We start from the raw sequence: 21014 nt of genomic DNA, 5'->3' as shown, positions 1-21014 counted from the left end.
AAAATGGAAAAAGGACAAACCTGAGAGAAACTGGATAGAGCACAGGAAGTATCAAAAAGAATGTCACCATGTGGTTCGAAAAGCCAAGAAAGAGTATGAGGAGAGACTAGCCAGGGAAGCACGAAATTTCAAGCCGTTCTTTAGATATGTTAAAGGGAAACAGCCGGCTAGAGAGGAGATGGGACCACTGGACGACGGAGACTGGAAGGGAGTGGTGAAGGAAGAAAAAGAGGTCGCAGAAAGACTTAACATGTTCTTTTCGTCTGTATTTACAAGCGAAGACACAACCAACATACCGGAACCTGAACAAATCTTCAATGGAAATGAAGCTCAAAAGTTAACATCCATGAAAGTGAGCCTTGATAATGTGCGCAGGCAGATAGAAAAACTAAAAACTGACAAATCCCCTGGTCCAGATGGAATCCATACAAGGGTTCTGAAGGAATTAAAGGAGGAAATAGCGGAACTACTACAGCAAATTTGCAACCTATCTCTGAAAACAGATGTGATCCCGGAGGACTGGAAGATAGCCAACGTTACGCCCATCTTTAAAAAGGGATTAAGAGGTGACCCGGGAAACTACAGACCGGTGAGTCTGATCTCGGTTCCAGGGAAAATGGCGGAAGCACTGATAAAAGAAAACATCGATGAACATTTTGAAAAAAACGAACTTCTGATAACCAGCCAACATGGTTTCTGCAGGGGGAGATCGTGCCTGACTAACTTATTGCACTTCTTCGAGGGAATTAACAAACAGATGGACAGAGGAAACCCCATAGACATCATATACCTAGATTTCCAGAAAACCTTTGACAAGGTGCCTCATGAACATCTACTCCGGAAACTGAAGAACCATGGGGTGGACGGAGACGTGCATAGATGGATCAGAAACTGGTTAGCGGGTAGGAAACAGAGGGTAGGGGTGAAGGGACACTACTCAGACTGGAGGAAGGTCACGAGTGGTGTTCTGCAGGGCTCGGTGCTCGGGCCGCTGCTTTTTAATATATTCATAAATGATCTAGAAACAGGGACGAAGAGTGAGATAATAAAATTTGCGGACGACACCAAACTATTTAGTGGAGCTCGGACAAAGGAGGACTGCGAAGAATTGCAAAGGGACTTGGACAAACTAGGGGAATGGGCAGAGAGATGGCAGATGAAGTTCAATGTTGAGAAGTGTAAAGTATTGCATGTGGGAAGCAGAAACCCGAGGTACAATTATACGATGGGAGGGATGTTATTGACTGAGAGTACCCAAGAAAGGGACTTGGGGGTAATGGTGGACATGACAATGAAGCCGACGGCACAGTGCGCAGCGGCTGCTAAGAGAGCGAATAGAATGCTAGGTATAATCAAGAAGGGTATTACAACCAGAACGAAAGAAGTTATCCTGCCGCAGTACTGGGCAATGGTGCGTCCGCATCTTGAGTACTGCGTCAAGTATTGGTCGCCGTACCTTAAGAAGGATATGGTGTTACTCGAGAGAGTTCAGAGGAAAGCGACACGACTGATTAAGGGGATGGAAAGCCTTTCATACGCTGAGAGATTGGAAAAACTGGGACTCTTTTCCCTGGAGAAGAGAAGACTTAGAGGGGATATGATAGAGACTTACAAGATCATGAAGGGCATGGAGAGAGTAGAGAGAGACAGATTCTTCAAACTTTCAGAAAATAAAAAAAACAAGAGGGCATTCAGAAAAGTTGAAAGGGGACAGATTCAAAATGAATGCTAGGAAGTTTTTCTTTACACAACGTGTGGTGGACACCTGGAATGCACTTCCAGAGGACGTTATAGGGCAGAGTACGGTACTGGGGTTTAAGAAAGGATTGGACAAATTCCTGCTGGAAAAGGGGATAGAGGGATATAGATAGAGGTTTACTGCACAGGTCCTGGACCTGTTGGGCCGCCGTTTGAGTGGACTGCTGGGCAAGATGGACCTCAGGTCTGACCCAGAAGAGGCAACTTATTATGTTCTTATGTTCTTGATGTTCATAGGAATTCTTCATTTTCTGTTATGGCTCCTACTGTTTGGAATTCTCTACCTTATTATCTTTGCAATGAAAACTCAATTTGACATTCAAGGCTCAACTAAAGGCGTGGAGGGGCATAATCAAAAAAAGCATCTAAGTCCCCTTTTGGCCTAAGTCCCTAAACGTTCAACCCAGAAGCAGAGAAAGTGTCCATAACCAAAACAAACGTCCATGTTTTGATTATAGCCTTCCTCTGCCTAAACGCCCAATCTCCACTACGTCTAAATGTACACCCACACCACGTTTACACATTTTAGCCATAATGAAACAAAAAAACGCCTAAGCCCCAAATGTCCAACAGAAGGGCTTTTAGGTGAAGGAGGAGTCAGTTGGGCCCATGTGCCTAAGGCCCCGCCCACAGGAGGGGCCTAGGGCTCCCGGGCCTATTCTGATTGGCCCAGGTGCCTTAGGCCCCACCAGTAGGCGGGGCTTTGGTACGGCTGGGCCAATCCGGCCCCATTCTTCTTTGGGCTGCCTGCTGGACGGACGGGTTTGGCACCCGTCTGTCCGGCCAACGTAAAAAAGGTACGGAGAAGAGGGGTGGGGGTGGGGGGGGTTGCGGGTCGGTTGGGGGGGAGCGATCGGGGATTCTGGGGGGGGCGGACGTTGGGGGGAGGGGGGTTCATCGAGGGCAGGAGGGCCTGGGATCCCTCCTGCCTGTAATGTAGTGGGAGGTGGGGGTAGGGGGTCGCCTGGGCCAGGAGGGCTTGGACTCCCTCCTGGCCCAATCGTGTTGGGGGGGTCTAGGCTGCCGCGGGGCAAGAGGGCTTGGGCTTCCTCTTGCCCCGATCGAGTCGGGGGGGTCTAGGCTGCCGTAGGGCAAGAGGGCTTGGGCTCCCTCTTGCCCCGATGTTGTGTGTGTGGGGGGGAGTGATCCATCGAGGCAGGAGAGATGCCTCATTTCCCCTACCGTGATGCCATCACTCCTCTAGCGGAACTGCTGCAGGTTGTGGCAGTTCGGGTAGAGGAGTGATGGCATCGCGGTAGGGGAGATGAGGCATCTCTCCTGCCACGATGGTTAGGTTGCCGGGCGGCTGAACTGATGGCGCCAGCAGCCATCAGCTCAGCGGCCCCTTTTTCGGCACTTAGACCTGGTTTTCTTTTGTCTAAGTCAAACAGGTCTAAGTGCTGACTAAACTGTTTTGGTTATAGGTGTTGTACGCCTAGGTGTAGGTCGGCCCACCTCCCGCCCACTGCCTTCCCTTTCCCCTCCTCTAAACACACCTCTTTTTTCTCTGTGCGTTTAGAGGCAGGGGAAAGGCCTAAGCTGTTTTTAGATACGTCTAAAAACCAGCTTTGGTTATAGGTACTTGGACGATCAGGCTTTTTGATCGTCCAAGTAGCCATTTAGGACACTTTTTAGACGTTTTTTTTAAAAATTATTACCCCCATATTATTTTTCTCAGGTATTTTTCTCAGAATTTGAAGTATAGGCAAAAAAAACCAACAGTATGATCATGTTCTTATCCCACACCTTATATGTTTGTATCCCTTTCCTTCTTGTTATACCCTAGATTTTATTGTAACCAACTCATATATTCTTTCCTTCATGTTTCCTGGAGATGTTTGTATTGTATTTTTTGGTTCATTTGTGTTTGTTCTCTCCCCTTTTTATATATTTTTTAAATATATTGTAAACTGTTTAAATTTTAACCCCGGTTTTATATTTGCGGTATATCAAATAAATTGAACTTGAACTAGAGTCTCACGCCCCTCTCCCCTATATCTATCTTCAGGCTTTCCATCCAGTGTTTCCCTCATCTATCTTCCCTCTTTCTAACCAGCATGTGTCTGTCTCTCTCTCCTTACCACTTGCAGTCAGCATCTCTTCTGTCTCTCTTCTAGCCGTCCCATTACCTGGACCATGCAGCTTCTAGCGAGCAGCAGTGGCAATTTAAAAAGAAAATAGGAATAGAACCTTTGTATTCTACTGCTGATCAGCTGCTCCTGACCCCTCCAAAACAGGAAATGATATCAGAAGAGGCAGGACTGGAAGATTCAGCTGCCTCGCATATTGGGGCTGTGGCCAAGCACTTGTTTTGATTGGTTTACCACTGCCGCTGCCAATTCTGAAAAGCAGCAGTGGGAGGAAGGTTAGGAAATAACATGTTTGCGGCTGGGAAGGCTTAGCCTCCCCATGCCTCATAAACCATGTGGCTATAAGTGCCCTATCAATAAAAGCAAAAAAACTGTGGATGTTGATGTTCTGAGACAAATTTATTATACACTCTTATACTTAAAAACATAAAAATACAAATATAGTAGTCCTAGGGACCCTACATGGTCTGTGTTTCGGCAAATGCACCTTCCACAGGGGTCCTAAAAGGGATTTGATAAAAGAGCGATATGAATGATAATGAAGAGAAAAAAGATAAAAGTGACTTTGGTGATATCTGTCCTTGGCCATTAATTAAAGACATTGTGCCAAGTGTGATCATGACATTAGGGAATGAAAATGTGGGGTCCCAGAAATGGCCCTTGTTAAAAGTTATTGGTACTAGACGTCATGGCATATATTCGGTGATGGCCCCTCAGACCTGGAATACTCTGCCACAACATATAAGAGAAGAAAAGGACCTTAATCAATTTAAAAACAAACTGAAAACTTTTCTTTTTAGAGACGCTTTTAATTTTTAAATGACATACACACAGCGCAGCAAACCCCATTTACAAAAAAAAAAAAAAAATTAATACTAATAAATTTTTTTTTCTTTCCTCATGTTCCTTCCACTCATGTCTCTTTCTTTTCTCTTTTTAAAAAAACATTAACTTTGTAACTTTCTCCCTTTTTTCCTTATGTATTCAAGTTTGTCTGTATGTTTGTCTGTCAAACCCATTTTAAGCGTTAAATTGTATGTTATTTTATATTTTATTGTAACTCGCTTAGTAAATTATAGATAGGCGATTTATCAAATCTAATTAAACTTGAAACTTGAACAAAATGAGGATGAGGATAATAAATAGTAAATCAATAAATAAACCAATAGGTTACCAAAAGTGGACCATTAGGAATAATTGGAAAATTAATGATACAAAGTGACAAAGGTGCACATGCGAAAGTTGCGTTTGCCGAAACACGGACCATGTAGGGTCCATTGGACTACTATATTTGTACTTTTATGTTTTTAAGTATAAGAGTGTATAATAAATTTGTCTCAGAACATCAACATCTACAGTTTTTTTGCTTTTATTGGTTGATATTTTTCTACTGTGGAACATTGGGTCTTCTTCCCCCCCCCTTTTTTTGTATAAGTTCCCTATCTCCATTTGCTGACAAGGTTGCATAAAAATATGCATAATGAGTAGTTTAGCAGAATTCAAGGAAAATAACTTAGCAGGTAAAAACATATTTATCCTTTTATTATGTTCCTGTTGTGTTATTTGGTTACTTTTCCTGTAAACCACTTCAAGGGAAGTATTTTATAATGTACAGGTGAGAGAAGCTTGCACTGCTTCTGTCCGTGTGATATGTGTACTAAGGTGGTGCAGTGTACATGGATAAAAGAAAACCAATCCCTACTCCTCATGCTTTACCTATTCTGTGTTGGGACAGTGTATATACATTTAGAGCAGGGGTCAGTGGCCCACTAGCAGTTTGCGGCTGTCTGACAGCCAGGCCATGAGAGAACTGCCGGCAATGGGCATCACTTCCCCTCGTCTTGCAGCCATCTGACAACCGGGCCACGAGAGAACTGCCCGCAACGGGCATCTCTTCCCCTCGTCTTGCGATCACCCTCCCTTCCCCTCAACTTCAATGGTGCTCTTCAGAGTTTTCTGTTTCTGAGTGTCTGTACGCGGCAACATTCTCACAAGTCCCGCGTGACTGCCCCAAAGCTTCTCCTCTGATGCACTTCCTGTTTCTGTCTGGTTGGCTTGCATCAGAGGAGAAGCTTTGGGGCACTCGCGCGGGACTTGTGAAAATGTTGCCACGTGACACTCAGAAACTGAAAACTTTGAAGAGCACCCACGAAGGTGAGGGGAGGGAGAAAGGTAGCCCGACGAGGGGAAGAAGTTCAGTGGCGCTGAAGGGAAGTAGAGGGAGAGGGGGGAAGGGTAGCAGATGCTGAAAGGGAGAGAGGAGGAGAGCAGACTCTGAAGAGAAGTGGAGAGAATGGGAGGAGCAGACGCTGGATAGAAGTGGGGAGGGGAGAAGATGCTGGTTGGAAGGGGAGAGAGAGAGGGGAACAAATTCTGAAAGTGGAGAGAGATAGGAAGCAGATGCTAGAAGGAAGAGGGGAGCAGATGCTGGTTGGAATGGGAGAGAGAGGTGGGAACAGACGCTGAGTGGAAAGAGTAGGAGCAGATGCTAGAAGGAAGTAGGGAGGAGAGAAAGGAGAGCAGACTGGATGGGAGAGGATAGAGAGGAGAGCAGACTGAAAGGAAGTGGAGAGGAGAGAGTGAACACATACTGGATGGAAGGAGAGGATAAAGAAAGAGCACATGCTGGATTTGGAGAAGAGGATAGATTTAGTGAGATACTGGAAGGATGAGGGAAAGAGTGGCAAGCTGTAGGTAGACACAATGAAAGGGAAATTGAGGACTGAAAAGTAAATAGACAAGAGGTAGAAAACAAATTGAGAAGGAAGAACAGAAAAGGAAGGGAGATGAGAGAGAGATACCAGAGCAATGGGGGAGGGGTGGAGACAGATACCAGATCTGAAGGGAGGAAAGGAGGAGAGAGATGCTAAAAACCACCTGGGGGAGGGAGTGAGAGTTGGAAGGGAAGAAGACAGAGATGTCAGACCATGGGGGAGAGCGGAGGGAAGAAGTTAGGTGCCAGACCAATTGGGATGGGGTGGGTGGAGGGAGAGACAGTTTCTGGTAGAGGCATAGAAATAAAGTAGATGCCATATGGAAAAGGCAGAGAGAAGGCAGACAGTGGATAGAAGGCAGAGAATGACAAGACGATGAGGAAAGTAGAAACAAAAAGGTAGAAATTTCTATTTCTTTTTGCTAGAAATGTAATATATATTGTGTATAAAAATGTCCTACGAATCCGGTCCCTGGAAAAATTTGCTTCTATAAAAGCGGCCCTTGGTGTCAAAAAGTTTAGGGACCACTGATTTAGAGGACGAAAGCTCACATCAGTGTGTTCAACCCTGAATGCGGTCTGTGTCGAAGCTGCTGCATCTCCTTTATATTTGTATTGCCAGGACTGTTAAATGGTTTTGTGTTGAATGTATGTTGTGGATTTCAGGGTCTGATTATCCAATATCTATCCAGTTTTCAGTGAATTTGTTCAGGACACTACCACCATCTTCTAATCCCACGGGAGCAGAATTTGACCCAGAGGAAGATGAGCCAACTTTGGAGGCAGCATGGCCACATCTCCAGGTAACAACAGTGGCATTCAAACATGCTATCCAACAATAAATGTGCATGGCAGACTCTCAGGACTGAATGGTAACCGTGTTGATGACCTCAGCATTACAGTGCTTCCATATGCACTCTTTCCGTACTTGCTACCAACTGTTTTGCTCTTGTTTGCAAAGTTGCAGTTGATGATAACATGTCCACCATGAGATGCGTCGTTATGCCCTTGCTGGTCTCATTCCCTCATTTGGCTTCATTATTTAGCACTTCTGAATGTGTATCATAAGAGTCCTTATTAAGATACTTCTCCTATTCAGCTGGGGTGTTTAGCCATGCAAATTGTAATTTTTGAATTTCCCAGGCTGGCAAGTACGAATATATAATTTTTTGTCTGAACAAAAACTCAATATTTGTCTACAAGTTATCCTACTAAAATTAGGAGAGTCAGAAGCATGCTGAATGTGGGTTAAAGTTAACCAGTTACATCTGATACAAGAACACACTGTCTTAAGTTAATCAGGTGTTTGGTTAACTTTTCAGCCTTTGATTTTCAGTCATCCAAATTAACCAGTTAACTTCTTTGAATATCTGATTAAAGAGGAGCAAATAACTGACGTTTTGATTCTGTGCTGAATTAATTCTGTGTGTACAGTATAATAAACTGAGTTCAATAAACATTGCTTTGCTATACAAGGTGTAATGGCATAAAAGGCTAGAGGAGCCTTCAGAAACTTAGCCAGACTGCAGTTTAAAAATTCAGTCAAGAGTGAATAGTTATAGTCATCCAGCTCCCAAGCACAAAATTTTCCCACATGCCCATTTAAACAGGAGCCTTATCCTTGGCCTTTAGTGGAGGAATGGCCTAGTGGTTGGAGCAGCTGATTCAGCACCCTGAGGTTGTGAGTTCAATTCCCACTGGGCAAGTCACTTAACACTTCATTGCCCTAAGTACAAAAGAAGTATCTACCACAGTCTCTTACCCTTTACACAAATTTGCGGTGGCAAGGCTCTTTGAATCTGTTTTATCTGTATTCACCTTAAACCTTGCTATCTCCACAGAATTTGTTTACTTCAGCTATACTAGCATGATCAGACAGGTATAGTCAAACTTAACATGTCACCTGCAAATACAATACAATCTTTATTTATATAATACCACCAATAGCTCTTGGAAGTTCACGGCAGTTTACAAAAAAGAAATGATCTAATACAACATTATAAACATAGAAACATCATGACAGATGAACCATTATCTCTTTCTCTCTCTAATAGATCCCAAGTGCCTATCTCATGCTTTCTTGAATTCAGACACAGTCTCTGTCTCCATCACCTCTTCCGGGAGACTAAACTAAACTAAAACTTAGCCAAAAAGTAGCTCGACTTAGTTTTACAGTAACTAAAAAAATACTTAAAAAGGTAACAATCAGAAAATATTAATATGACTAGTTTCCAATATGTTTGGCAAATAAAATAGTTTTTAAAGATTTACAAAAAAGTTGAAAAAGACCAGGACCCCTTAAAATATGAGAAAGTTCGTTCCATAGTTGAGAAAATTTGAAAACCAAGGATTAAGAACATAAGCATAAGCAGTGCCTCCGCTGGGTCAGACCAGAGGTCCATCGTGCCCAGCAGTCCGCACACGCGGTGGCCCAACTGGTCCAGGACCTGAACTGTAATCCTCTATCTATACTCCTCTATCCCCATTTCCAGCAGGAAATTGTCCAATCCTTTCTTGAACTCCAGTACCGTACTCTACCCTATTACATGCTCTGGAAGCGCATTCCAGGTGTCCACCACACGTTGGGTAAAGAAGAACTTCCTAGCATTCGTTTTGAATCTGTCCCCTTTCAACTTTTCCGAGTGCCCTCTTGTTCTTTTATTATTCGAAAGTTTGAAGAATCTGTCCCTCTCTACTCTCTCTATGCCTTTAATGATCTTGTAAGTCTCTATCATATCCCCTCTAAGTTTCCTCTTCTCCAGGGAAAAGAGTCCCAGTTTTTCTAATCTCTCAGCGTATGAAAGGTTTTTCATCCCTTTTATCAGACGTGTCGCTCTCCTCTGAACCCTCTCGAGTAACGCCATATCTTTCTTAAGGTACGGCGACCAATATTGGACGCAGTACTCCAGATGCGGACGCACCATCGCACGATACAACGGCAGGATAACTTCTTTCGTTCTGGTTGTAATACCCTTCTTGATTATGCCTAGCATTCTATTTGCCTTCTTAGCGGCCGCTGCGCACTGTGCCGTCGGCTTCATTGTCATGTCCACCATTACTCCTAAGTCCCTTTCTTGGGTACTCTCCTTCAATAATATCCCTCCCATCATATAGCTGCACCTCGAGTTTCTGCTTCCCACATGTAATAACTTACATTTCTCAACGTTGAACTTCATCTACCATCTCGTCGCCCATTCTCCTAGTTTGTTCAAGTCTCTTTGCAATTCTTCGCAGTCCTCTTTAGTCCGAGCTCCACTAAATAGATTGGTGTCGTCCGCAAATTTTATTATCTCACACTTCGTCCCTGTTTCTAGATCATTTATGAATATATTAAATAGCAACGGCCCAAGCACTGAGCCCTGTGGGACACCACTCGTGACCCTCCTCCAGTCCGAGTAGTGGCCCTTCACTCCCTCCCTCTGTTTCCTACCCGCCAACCAGTTTCTGATCCATCTATGTACATCTCCTTCCACCCCATGGTTCTTCAGTTTCCGAAGTAGGCGTTCGAGGGGTACTTTGTCAAAGGCTTTTTGGAAATCAAGGTATATAATGTCTATGGGGTCTCCTCTGTCCATCCGTTTGTTAATTCCTTCGAAGAAGTGCAATAAGTTCGTTAGGCACGATCTCCCCCTGCAGAAACCATGTTGGGTTGTTTTCAAAAGTTTGTTTCTTTCCAGATGTTCATCGATGTGTTCTTTAATCGGTGCTTCCGCCAGTTTCCCCGGAACCGAGGTCAAACTCACTGGTCTGTAGTTTCCCGGGTCACCTCTTGATCCCTTTTTAAAGATGGGCGTGACATTGGCTATCTTCCAATCCTCCGGGATCATGCCTGTTTTCAAGGATAGGTTGCAAATTTGCTGCAGTAGTTCCGCTATCTCCTCCTTTAATTCCTTCAGAACCTTGGGATGGATTCCGTCCGGACCCGGGGATTTGTCAGTTTTAAGTTTTTCTATCTGCCTGTGTACATCATCAAGGCTCACTTCCATGGATGTTAATTTTTCTGCTTGATTTCCATTGAAGATTTGTTCAGGTTCCGATATGTTGGTTGTGTCTTCGTTTGTAAATACAGACGAGAAGAACATGTTGAGTCTTTCTGCGACTTCTTTCTCCTCCTTCATCGCTCCCTTCTTGTCTCCTTCGTCCAGCGGTCCCACCTCCTCCCTAGCTGGCTGTTTCCCTTTAACATATCTGAAGAACGGTTTGAAATTTCGTGCTTCCCTGTCTAGCCTCTCTTCATACTCTCTTTTGGCTTTTCGAACCACATGGTGACATTCTTTTTGATACTTCCTGTGCTCCTTCTGGTTCCCTTCAGTTTTGTCCTTTTTCCATTTCCTGAATGAATTTTTCTTATTGCCTATCGCTTCCTTCACTATTTTAGTCATCCATACTGGGTCTTTTGTTCGACCCTTTTTGCACCCCTTTCTGAATCTGGGGATGTGCAGATTTTGTGCCTCGCTCATTGTGTCTTTGAAAAAAGACCAGGCATGTTCTACTGTTTGCCATTTTTTGGAAGTGTTCCTAAGTTTCTTCCTTATCATTTCCCTCATTGCTTCATAGTTTCCTTTCCTGAAGTTGAAAGATGTCGCTATGGTTCTCTTTCCGTTCGGTATGCCTACTTCAACCTTGAACTTGATCATATTATGATCACTGTTTCCCAACGGTCCCACTACTTCCACTTCCTTTGCAGGTCCCCTTAGTCCATTTAGGATTAAATCCAGAGTGGCATTTCCTCTCGTCGGTTCTCTAACAAGCTGCTCCATGAAGCAATCTTGTATAGCCTCCAGGAATTCTGTCTCCCTAGCGCATCTTGAGCTTCCAAGATGCGCTACAAGATGCGCTCCAAGATGCGTTACAATACTTCTATCCTCCTCTTCTGTGTTAGTCAACTCCTGTAATTTGACCATTGTTTCTTCCCAGCCTTTTTTCCCTTTAGTATCTTCATGGGATACCTTCTTTCGAATCGTCGACGCTTGGTCGACTGTCGGCTTTCCCCTTCTTTTTAGTTTAAAGCCTGTTCTATTCCTCTCCTGAAGTTGTTTGCTAGAAGTCTAGTTCCCGCTGCGCTCAGGTGCAGTCCATCTCTCCTGTAGAGCTTGCTCTTGCCCCAGAACGTTGTCCAGTTCCTCACGAAGTGGAATCCTTCTTCCTCACACCATTTCCTCATCCACAAAAACAGCATGGATAGCAACAAACCGAAAATTCTTGATTCCTTTTACCGAAGGAAGGGAGAGTTTAAATTGTTGGGTGCCTCTTGCATAGGAGAATCTATAAGCATTCCATAATAAAGGGACAAGAGGGATGAAGATACCATATAAAATTTTACATGCACATTTAAGGTGAATCCAGAAGCCAATGAAGGTTTAAAAGCAAAGGAGACACATGGTCAAATTTACTTTTTCCAAAAATTTAATTTTGCAGCGGTATTTTGTATTAGTTGGAGTCTTTGACACTATTCTGGACGATGAAAGATTAAGGGATCCCCACCAGCATGGCTTTACAAAGGGAAGGTCTTGTCAATCCAATCTGATAAGCTTCTTTGACAGGGTAACAAAAAAACTGGATGGGGGAGAGTCCCTGGACGTCGTGTATTTAGACTTCAGCAAGGCTTTTGATAGTGTCCCACACCTTAGGTTATTGGACAAGATAAACACGATAGGACTAGGAGAAACACTGGCTAAATGGGTAGAAGACTGGCTTAGCGGCAGACTTCAAAGGGTAATGATAAACGGTATTCCATCAAAAACGTCGAGAGTGACCAGTGGAGTGCCGCAGGGCTTGGTCTTGGGCCCAATGTTATTTAATATCTTTGCAAGGGACTTCGAGGCAAAATTACATTATTTGCCGATGACGCTAAACTATGCAACGTTGTGGGCAAGGCAATGGAACCCGATAGCGAAACCAGGCCCAACGCTATGAAGCAGGATCTACTTTTACTAGAACAATGGTCCAGTACTTGGCAACTAAATTTTAATGCCAAAAAATGTAAGGTAATGCTACATAACCCCAAGTAACTGGAATACAGCTAAACCAATATTTGAAGAATTTATTTATCGAAACGCTCTAGCGACACCTACAACCTACTTCTAGGAGACCTCAACCTTCACACGAAAGCCAATCCTGCAAAAATGTAGAAACCTTACTAGCATATCTCGAGGCCTTAACATATAAAATCTTAGATTCTCAAACCACACTTGACATCGCAGCCTACATGTCCCAACAGCCCACACAACCAGAGATCCAAATGTCAAACGGTAATTGGTTTGATCACTATACATACTTCTTTGAAATCAATTGGACCAGCAACAAATGCATTCCAACTACTCAACAAACAACTCACAACTCATGCAAACCTATAGACCCCACCACATTCTGGACAAAAATAGATACCATAATCCAGCACTACACACCCAAAGACTTCATCTCACAATAGAACCACCTAAGTACTGCAACCCTTGGCGAACTAGCCCCAGAAAAGCTCAAAACCAAAATCCTCAGAAAATCAGACAACTGGTTCGACAATGAACTACTCCAACTTAAAAGAAAATGCAGACAACTAGAAAGAAAATAGAGAAAAAACAGCCAAGAATCCACAAAAACAGCATGGATAGCAACAAACCGAAAATATAAACAAGAACTGAAAGAAAAAAGAAAGGCATACTACTCAAAACAAATAGGAGAAGGACCCCAAGACACTAAAAAGCTATTCCAAGTACTAAAAACTCTCACAGACACCACACCCTACATAGCCAACAGCAACCCCACCCCTCCTTCAGCTACCCTCTTAGCCACATACTTAAAAAACGCAAACATCAGAGCCACGTTCAACGGAACCCCCTCACACATAGAGACCTCATTTCCCCCCACAGAAAAAGATCCAGTTGCAGCAGTTAGAACTTGGTCCCATTTCTCACCCATACAATGGTCAGACTTCAACAATCTATATAATAAATACAGCCACACAGCCTGTGACCTTAATCATTGCCCCCATACCTACTGAAAACCTCAAGTACGTTATTCCGTTCCTTGCTTCTACAATGGATACAATCTTTACTAGTAGAGGGTCATTTCCCACAAGAATTCAGCGAAATCATCATAACTCCGATATTAAAAGACCCCAAAGGAGCAACGGACCAACCATCCAACTACAGACCCTTAGCGTCAATCCCACTGTACATCAAGCTGATGAAAGGCCTCGTAGCCAAAACCGTAACCTCATACCTAGACAAACACAATCTACTCCACCCCACACAGTCAGGCTTCAGTTCCAACCACAGCATGGAGACCCTACTAGGAACACTAATGGACACGGCCAGACAATACCTCTGTACAGGCAAGAAAATCCTGCTCATACAACTAGACCTTCCTGCAGCCTTTGACCTGGTTGATCACGGCATTCTCATACAAACTCTAGACTCCATTGGAATCTCAGACAAGGTACTTTCATGGTTCAAAGGCTTCATACAATTCAGAACCTACAGGGTTAAAACGAAGCAAGAAAAATCAGAATCCTGGTTCAACCCCTGCGGAGTACCCCAGGGATCACCCCTGTCACCTACATTATTTAATATAGACATAGCCTCCCTCAGCTTCTACCTAGACAAATATGGCATAACCTCATACAGCTATGCAGATGACATCACTATTCTCCTCCCCTTCGACTACCCAGAACCCGCCATGACAAGCACTATACACAGAACTCTCGAAACAGTAGCAACATGGATGAGAGAACACAAATTAAATCTTAACCCTGACAAAACAAACTTCATCCTACTAGAAAACAATAAAATTCCTACCTTAACAAACCTAGTAATAAACTCGATCTCATACCCTATTCAACCCACACTAAAACTTCTGGGAGTACTAATTGACAGAGGCTGCACCATGCAACCACAGATCAACAAGGTAATAAAAGCATTATTTGTGACCATGAGAAATCTAAGACAAATCCAAAAATTCTTCGACAGTAGGCGTTCGTGGGGTACTTTGTCAAAGGCTTTTTGGAAGTCTAGATATATGATGTCTATGGTGTCACCTCTGTCCATCCGTTTGTTAATTCCTTCGAAGAAGCGCAATAAGTTAGTTAGGCACGATCTCCCCTTGCTGAAACCATGTTGGCTGGTTGTCAGAAGTTTGTTTCTTTCAAAATGTTCATCGATGTTTTCTTTTATCAGTGCTTCCGCCATTTTCCCTGGAATAGAGGTCAAACTTACCGGTCTGTAGTTTCCCGGATCACCTCTTGATCCCTTTTTAAAGATGGGCATAACGTTGGCTATCTTCCAATCCTCTGGGATCACGCCTGTTTTCAGGGATAGATTGTAAATTTCCTGCAGTAGTTCCACTATTTCTTCCTTCAGTTCCTTCAGAACCCTTGGATGAATTCCATCCGGACCCGGGGATTAGTCAGTTTTTAATTTTTCTATCTGCTTGCGTACGTCTTCAAGGCTCACTTCCATGGATGTTAATTTTTCTGCTTGATCTCCTTTGAATATTTGCTCCCTTTCTCCTCCTCTTTTCTCCTTACTTGTGCTCCTTCTCCTTCGCCTCGCTGCTCCTCCGCTCCTCTCTCCAAGCTCGGCACAGCATATACCTCTTAGCTCCTCCCCCTTATAAGGGGGAGTTCGGCGCTGCCTTGCCGACACGGTGGGGGTGGGTAGAGCTTACTCTCGCCGTTGCCCCAAACTTCCCGGCCTTCCCGGCCTTTTCCCTTTTCCCTGGAGAAGAGGAGACTTAGAGGGGATATGATAGAGACTTATAAGATCATGAAGGGCATAGAGAGAGTAGAGAAGGACAGATTCTTCAAACTTTCGAAAAATAAAAGAACAAGAGGACACTTGGAAAAGTTGAAAGGGGACAGATTTAAAACGAATGCTAGGAAGTTCTTCTTTACCCAACGAGTGGTGGACACTGTAACAAAGCCCCTACCTCACGGTCCTCAATGTGGGGCTCTGTTCTCTTATAATTCACCCTGACGTGCTTCCAAAGGTAGGAAGCCCTGCTGGATCCTTCTTCATTCATGGAACGGAAAAATCAAAAAGAATCAGTTCATGGTTCTATGCAAACAGTTTATTGAACCCTGGCATGAGAGTCTACTTGCTCACAGTTTAGACTCTCCACTATAAACTTAGTCCAAACACAACAAAAATGAAGCTGATACAAAAAGGTATATTACAGCTCACACCTTCATCCAGGTAGGTAGAAACTCATAACAAAACTCAAAAGGAAAATCCTTTCACAGCCAACAATGAAAGTCCAGAAATGCTGCTGCCTTTATGATTCACCAGGCCAACAACAATCCAGATAGCACTCTCAACGGTGCTGAGTTCAAGCCTTCAGAGTAAACCGGCTTGGTCCCCAATCAGCTCAGCAAAGCTAATGGGGGAGGGGAGCAAGTGAATTCACCTTTAAACTTTCTGAAAAACAGAATGCCAAAACTGGCCCCACTAACCCAACCTGGTTGTTTGGTGAATTCTCCCCAACTTGCTTAACTTCCCTCAGTTACATTCTTCAGCAGAAATACACATAAACTTCATGCTTTCTGACTCTTCAAAATTGAAAACAAAACGTTTTTTTTTTTCTTTCTTGCTTCAGCATAGCACAGCAGCACAAGACACAAACAATCCCAAAAAGAAACTTGTTTTAAGAAACAAACAGTCAGAGCACTGCTGCTACATTGCTAATCACCCAGTCCAGCTACTTAGCTTAAATCCATGCCGGTATCCTCAGTCAGTTCCTCTGGTTGGGAACATTCCATCGGCTCTGGAACTGCTTGCTGGTTGAGCCCCAGGTCAGTATCTGCTTCAAGCATTTCCATATCCTGGGAATGAAGCACTGCCTCAGGTGAGACCTCTCCTGTAGCTGGCTCAGGGAAGACTAACTTTCTCCTTCTGAGAGCAGCCTCTAAATTGCAGAGACGCCCACGCCCTGTTCTCACAGGAGGAGGAGTTAGTTGCACTGCCTGCCTAGGCTTGCCTGGTTTCCTGCTTATCACCTTCAGCTGGGGAACAGTAGAGGAAGAGGCATGACTCAGAGGCTGTTCTAAGCTGTTCCTCTCTAAACCCTCCACCCCCTGCTGTTTGTTTGCTTCAGGTTTAAAGGGAAAATCCAGCATTTTTCTTACATTGGGCTTAATCTTCTCTCCCTGATTAGCCCTTTGAAATAAAGGACTAGCTTTTGCATTAGCAAAGCTTGGCACGAGCCCAGCTCTAGGGCTAGGTTCGTGACAACACCTGGAATGCGCTTCCAGAGGGAGTAATAGGGCAGAGTACAGTACAGGGGTTTAAGAAAGGATTGGACAATTTCCTGCTGGAAAAGGGGATAGAGGGGTATAAATAGAGGATTACTGCACAGGTCCTGGACCTGTTGGGCCGCCGCGTGAGCGGACTGCTGGGCATGATGGACCTCAGGTCTGACCCAGCAGAGGCATTGCTTATGTTCTTATGTTCTTATGCCTCTCTAGTGCTCCCTTTCTCCTTCTCTTTTCTCCTTATTTGTTGTGTTCCTTCTCCTTCGCCTCGCTGCTCCTGTCTCTAAGCTCGGCCTTGCTGCTCCTCCGCTCCTCTCTCCAAGCTCGGCACTGTTCTATTGTAGATTATAAATTTGATTAATGGGTGAAAACAGAGGGTAGGTTAAATGACCATTTTTCTTAGTGGAGGAGGGTGAATTCTAGAGTGCCGCTGGGTTCGGTGCTATTTAACATATTTATAAATGATTTGAAAATCAGGATGACAAGTGAAGTAATTTAAAATTGCAGATAACACAAAACTATTCAAAGTTGTCAAAACACATGCAGACTGTGAAAAATTGCATGACTGGGCATCTAAATGGTAGATGAAATGGAATGTGGGAAGAATAATCCAAATCATAGTTACCTTAGGAGTTAGCACCCAAGAAAAAGATCTAGATTTCATCATAGACAATAAGGGTTGTGGTGGCGGCGGCCAAAAAAGCAAACAGGAGGCTAAGAAAGGGATGGAAAAAAAGATGAAGAATGTGATAGTGTCTCTGCATCGCTCTGAGTATTGTGTGCAATTCTGATCATCATATGAGAAAGGTGATAGAACTCATCTCATATGAAGAAAGGCCTGGAAAAGACCTGGCTGAGGGGAGATATGATTGAGCTGTACAAACTCCTGAGTGGTGTAGAATGGATGAAAGTTAATTTTTCTTCTTTCAAAAAGTACAGAGACTATGGAGAAAATATGTTTTCACTCAGCGATAGTTAAAGCTCTGGACTAGCTCTTCTTCAAACCAAGCAGCCTCCATAAAACCTCTTACCAGAGGCAAGCTTAACTTGGCTTACCTTAGGGCAGCTTCCCTCCTTCGGGGCCTCTGGCTAGATGTCCTTAACATTCCTATGCTTACGTTGGCTCTGCTTCAGCCTCCTGAAGGAAGCTTGGTTGCCACATCAGTGAGGGAGTGTTTCTAGGGATGCCACTGCGCAACTCCCTCCTTCACTAGAAAAGATTTGCAGTTATTTTTATTTGATATATCGCCATTTTTTAGCGAAAAAGGCAAATCACAGTGGTTCACAATTTAAATAGAAACAATGGGATATACTGTAATTAAAATCAATAAAAGAAAACAAAACAGGGGAAATGTACTAAGACCAACTAACTAAACTGGGCACAAGAGGACAATCAAGGGCAGAAAAGATAATATATTGAGGGAAAAACAAAATAATAATAATAATAATAACTTTATTCTTGTATACCGCATTACCATGGAAGTTCTATGCGGTTAACAGATGAAGAGACTGTACATTTACAGCGAAGTTACAATTTCGTTAATGTTACATTTACAATTTTAGACGATACATATTCGGTCAAGTTACCTTTACATTCTAGACAATAAATATATGGTGAAGTTATTTTGGCAGTTAGGTTATATGTTCAGAGTAGTTACATTTGCTATAAGCTCGATACAGCGGCGTTATAGATGGCAGTGTTACATGAGGCGGTAAAGGTCTGGGGGGGAGAGGTCAGAGGAGGAGGGAGGATAAATCAGAGGAATTTGTCAAAAAGGTAGGTTTTAGTTAACAGGATAAGTACAAGAGGGTAGGTTAAGAATGTGAAAAGAAAAGAAAATAAAGAGTGAATTGGTGGGCTTTAAGAGAATGACTTCCTAGTCACAAGTAATGGAAAAAATTGCAAAGTGTCAGACAGACTATTAGGACCTAGGTTAAAAAGGAAGATCTAATTAGGTAGACTTTTATCACGAGAGAATGACTAAGTGGCAGCACAGTTAGAGTTCAGCTTGTTGTTTTTTCTTTAAAGTCTATGATTGAATCAATTGGCAATGTATATGTTTGATTCTGAACTGAGATGTGCAGTGGATATTTTTGAGCTCTTTTGGTGATAGCCTCTGATGGGTTGTTTCGGAGCTAGCACTGCACAATGGCCCCAACCTGGCTGATCCAGGAAGCAAAAGGCCTAAACTTGGAGCTGCACAATGCTTATGCCTTTGAAACAACAGGCCAGCATCTTTATTCCACTGTTCTTTCCTTTTGTCTTTTTTACATCTCTCTTGCTTTTTTTATTTTAATTTCTCACTGCCTGTTTCCCCTTTTTCAGCTGGTTTATGAGTTTTTCCTGAGGTTCCTGGAGTCACCGGACTTCCAACCAAATGTTGCCAAGAAGTACATCGACCAGAAGTTTGTTTTGTCAGTAAGTTGCCTGCATGGTTTTCACTATCCTTTGTGTACCAGCCTTAATGCACTTTTTTCCCATGCCAATTTTATTCTCATATTTCATATGCTTTATAGCATGGAAAAATATATTTTGAGTTTATCACATGTTGCATGCAAATATATGGGAGAGATTGTGTATATTGTCTGACGCTAACAACCTGGGTAACATAAGAGTAATAATGGGTGATTTCAATTACCCTGATATTGACTAGGTAAATGTAACATTAGGTTATGTTAGGGAGATAAAAGAACTGTTTTATGGAGCAGCTGGTCCAGGAACTGACAAGAAGGCAAAGCAATTCTAGATCTAGTCCTTAGTGAAGCACATGTTCTCAAAGGACAGGCAAACATAATATACTCACATATGGGTGATGTCATCCACAGAATCTACTACCAAGTGCACGTTAAAATTGTTAGTCAGTGCATTTGCTGCCTTTCCGCCCAATGTCAATTTGCAGAAGCTGTGTCTTCAGTTCTCATTTTTTTTTTTTTTTTTTGGGAGGGGGGTTGAAACATTTTTATTGAGAAGCAAACAAACAAACAGCTAAATCAGCCAGACAATATCCAGATACAAATGCAAGGCAGAGAAGAATACAGTACAGTACCCAATTTCCAGAGCTTATCTATATGGGCCACAAAAAGAAATGACCAATGGAGACAGGGGAGGAACTCCTCCCAAGCAAAGGATACAGCAATAGCCCAACCATGCCCCATACACAAATAACATCAAAATAGGGGAATGGGAAGAAAAAAAAGAACACCGTTTATGAGTTTACTCCCATAATTACTTTACTTTACATTACATTACATTAGTGATTTCTATTCTGCCATTACCTTGCGGTTCAAGGCGGATTACATAAGAATTGTCATGAAATTAGGTAATACATAATGGGTAATTTGAACATTTTAGATTTGATAAGGAGTAGATATCTTTATGTAAGTCCCACCCCAGACACACAAACTAACAAGACCCCCCCACCTCTGTCCCCCCTTACCCCATCCCCCCACCCCTTCAGCGACTGGAGACATAGTAGCAAAACAACCTCACAAGGGATCAATCGTAGCAATGACCCGTTCCCACAAAGACCCATACAGCCTAAGAGGTCCCCCCACACATCCCCCAAGGCTCCGCAGCTCTCAATGTGCTAGCTCTCGGAGAAACCGCTTCCATCCCACCAACTCCAGGGGTGCTTCATCCATCCACATGCGAAGCACTCCCTGTTTGGCCACAAGAATAGAAACGCCAGTGGTCTGCAGTCAGCCCCCGATCCAAAAATTCCTCTTCATGTCCTAAGACTAAGATACCATGTGACCACTGGACTGACACCCCCAGGATCTGTGCAAGGAAATCCAACACCCTATTCCAGTAAATGCTCGAAAGCGGGCATTTGATGATCATGTGCAATAGAGTCCTGGACATACACCTGCACTTCACACATTTAGCAGAATCCCGTAGGCAAGCCCTCACCCCCTGTGTCCTAGTAATATAGGTGCTATGGAGCAATTTAAATTGGAGCTCCTGCAGTTGAGCATTGCTTGCCCCCGGGCTATATTAGAGAAGCAGGTTTTGAGCATCCCAACATAAGAACATAAGAACATAAGAAGCGCCATCTCCGGATCAGACCTTCGGTCCATCAAGTCCGGCGATCCGCACACGCGGAGGCCCTGCCAGGTATACACCTGGTTTATTTTATAGCCAACCATACTTTATATGCCTCTCTCAAGGAGATATGCATCTAGTTTGCTTTTGAAGCCTAGGACTGTCGAT

General features: G+C 43.4%; 1 protein-coding gene across 2 annotated transcripts in view; it reads left to right on the top strand.

The window, feature by feature from the left end:
* PPP2R5D (protein phosphatase 2 regulatory subunit B'delta) overlaps window positions 1-21014 on the top strand; it is a 391698-nt gene that overhangs the window by 90289 nt on the left and 280395 nt on the right. For both annotated transcript variants that reach the window (XM_033937705.1, XM_033937706.1), the window contains exons 5-6: window positions 7254-7364; window positions 19131-19223. In XM_033937705.1, coding sequence (XP_033793596.1) covers window positions 7254-7364; window positions 19131-19223 — 204 coding nt within the window. The remainder of the gene's footprint in view (window positions 1-7253; window positions 7365-19130; window positions 19224-21014) is intronic.

Source organism: Geotrypetes seraphini, chromosome 3 (genome assembly GCF_902459505.1).
Source record: "Geotrypetes seraphini chromosome 3, aGeoSer1.1, whole genome shotgun sequence".
Taxonomy (NCBI): domain Eukaryota; kingdom Metazoa; phylum Chordata; class Amphibia; order Gymnophiona; family Dermophiidae; genus Geotrypetes; species Geotrypetes seraphini.
Note: the sequence above shows the minus strand (reverse complement) of the source record. Positions and strands in the feature narration are given on the sequence as shown.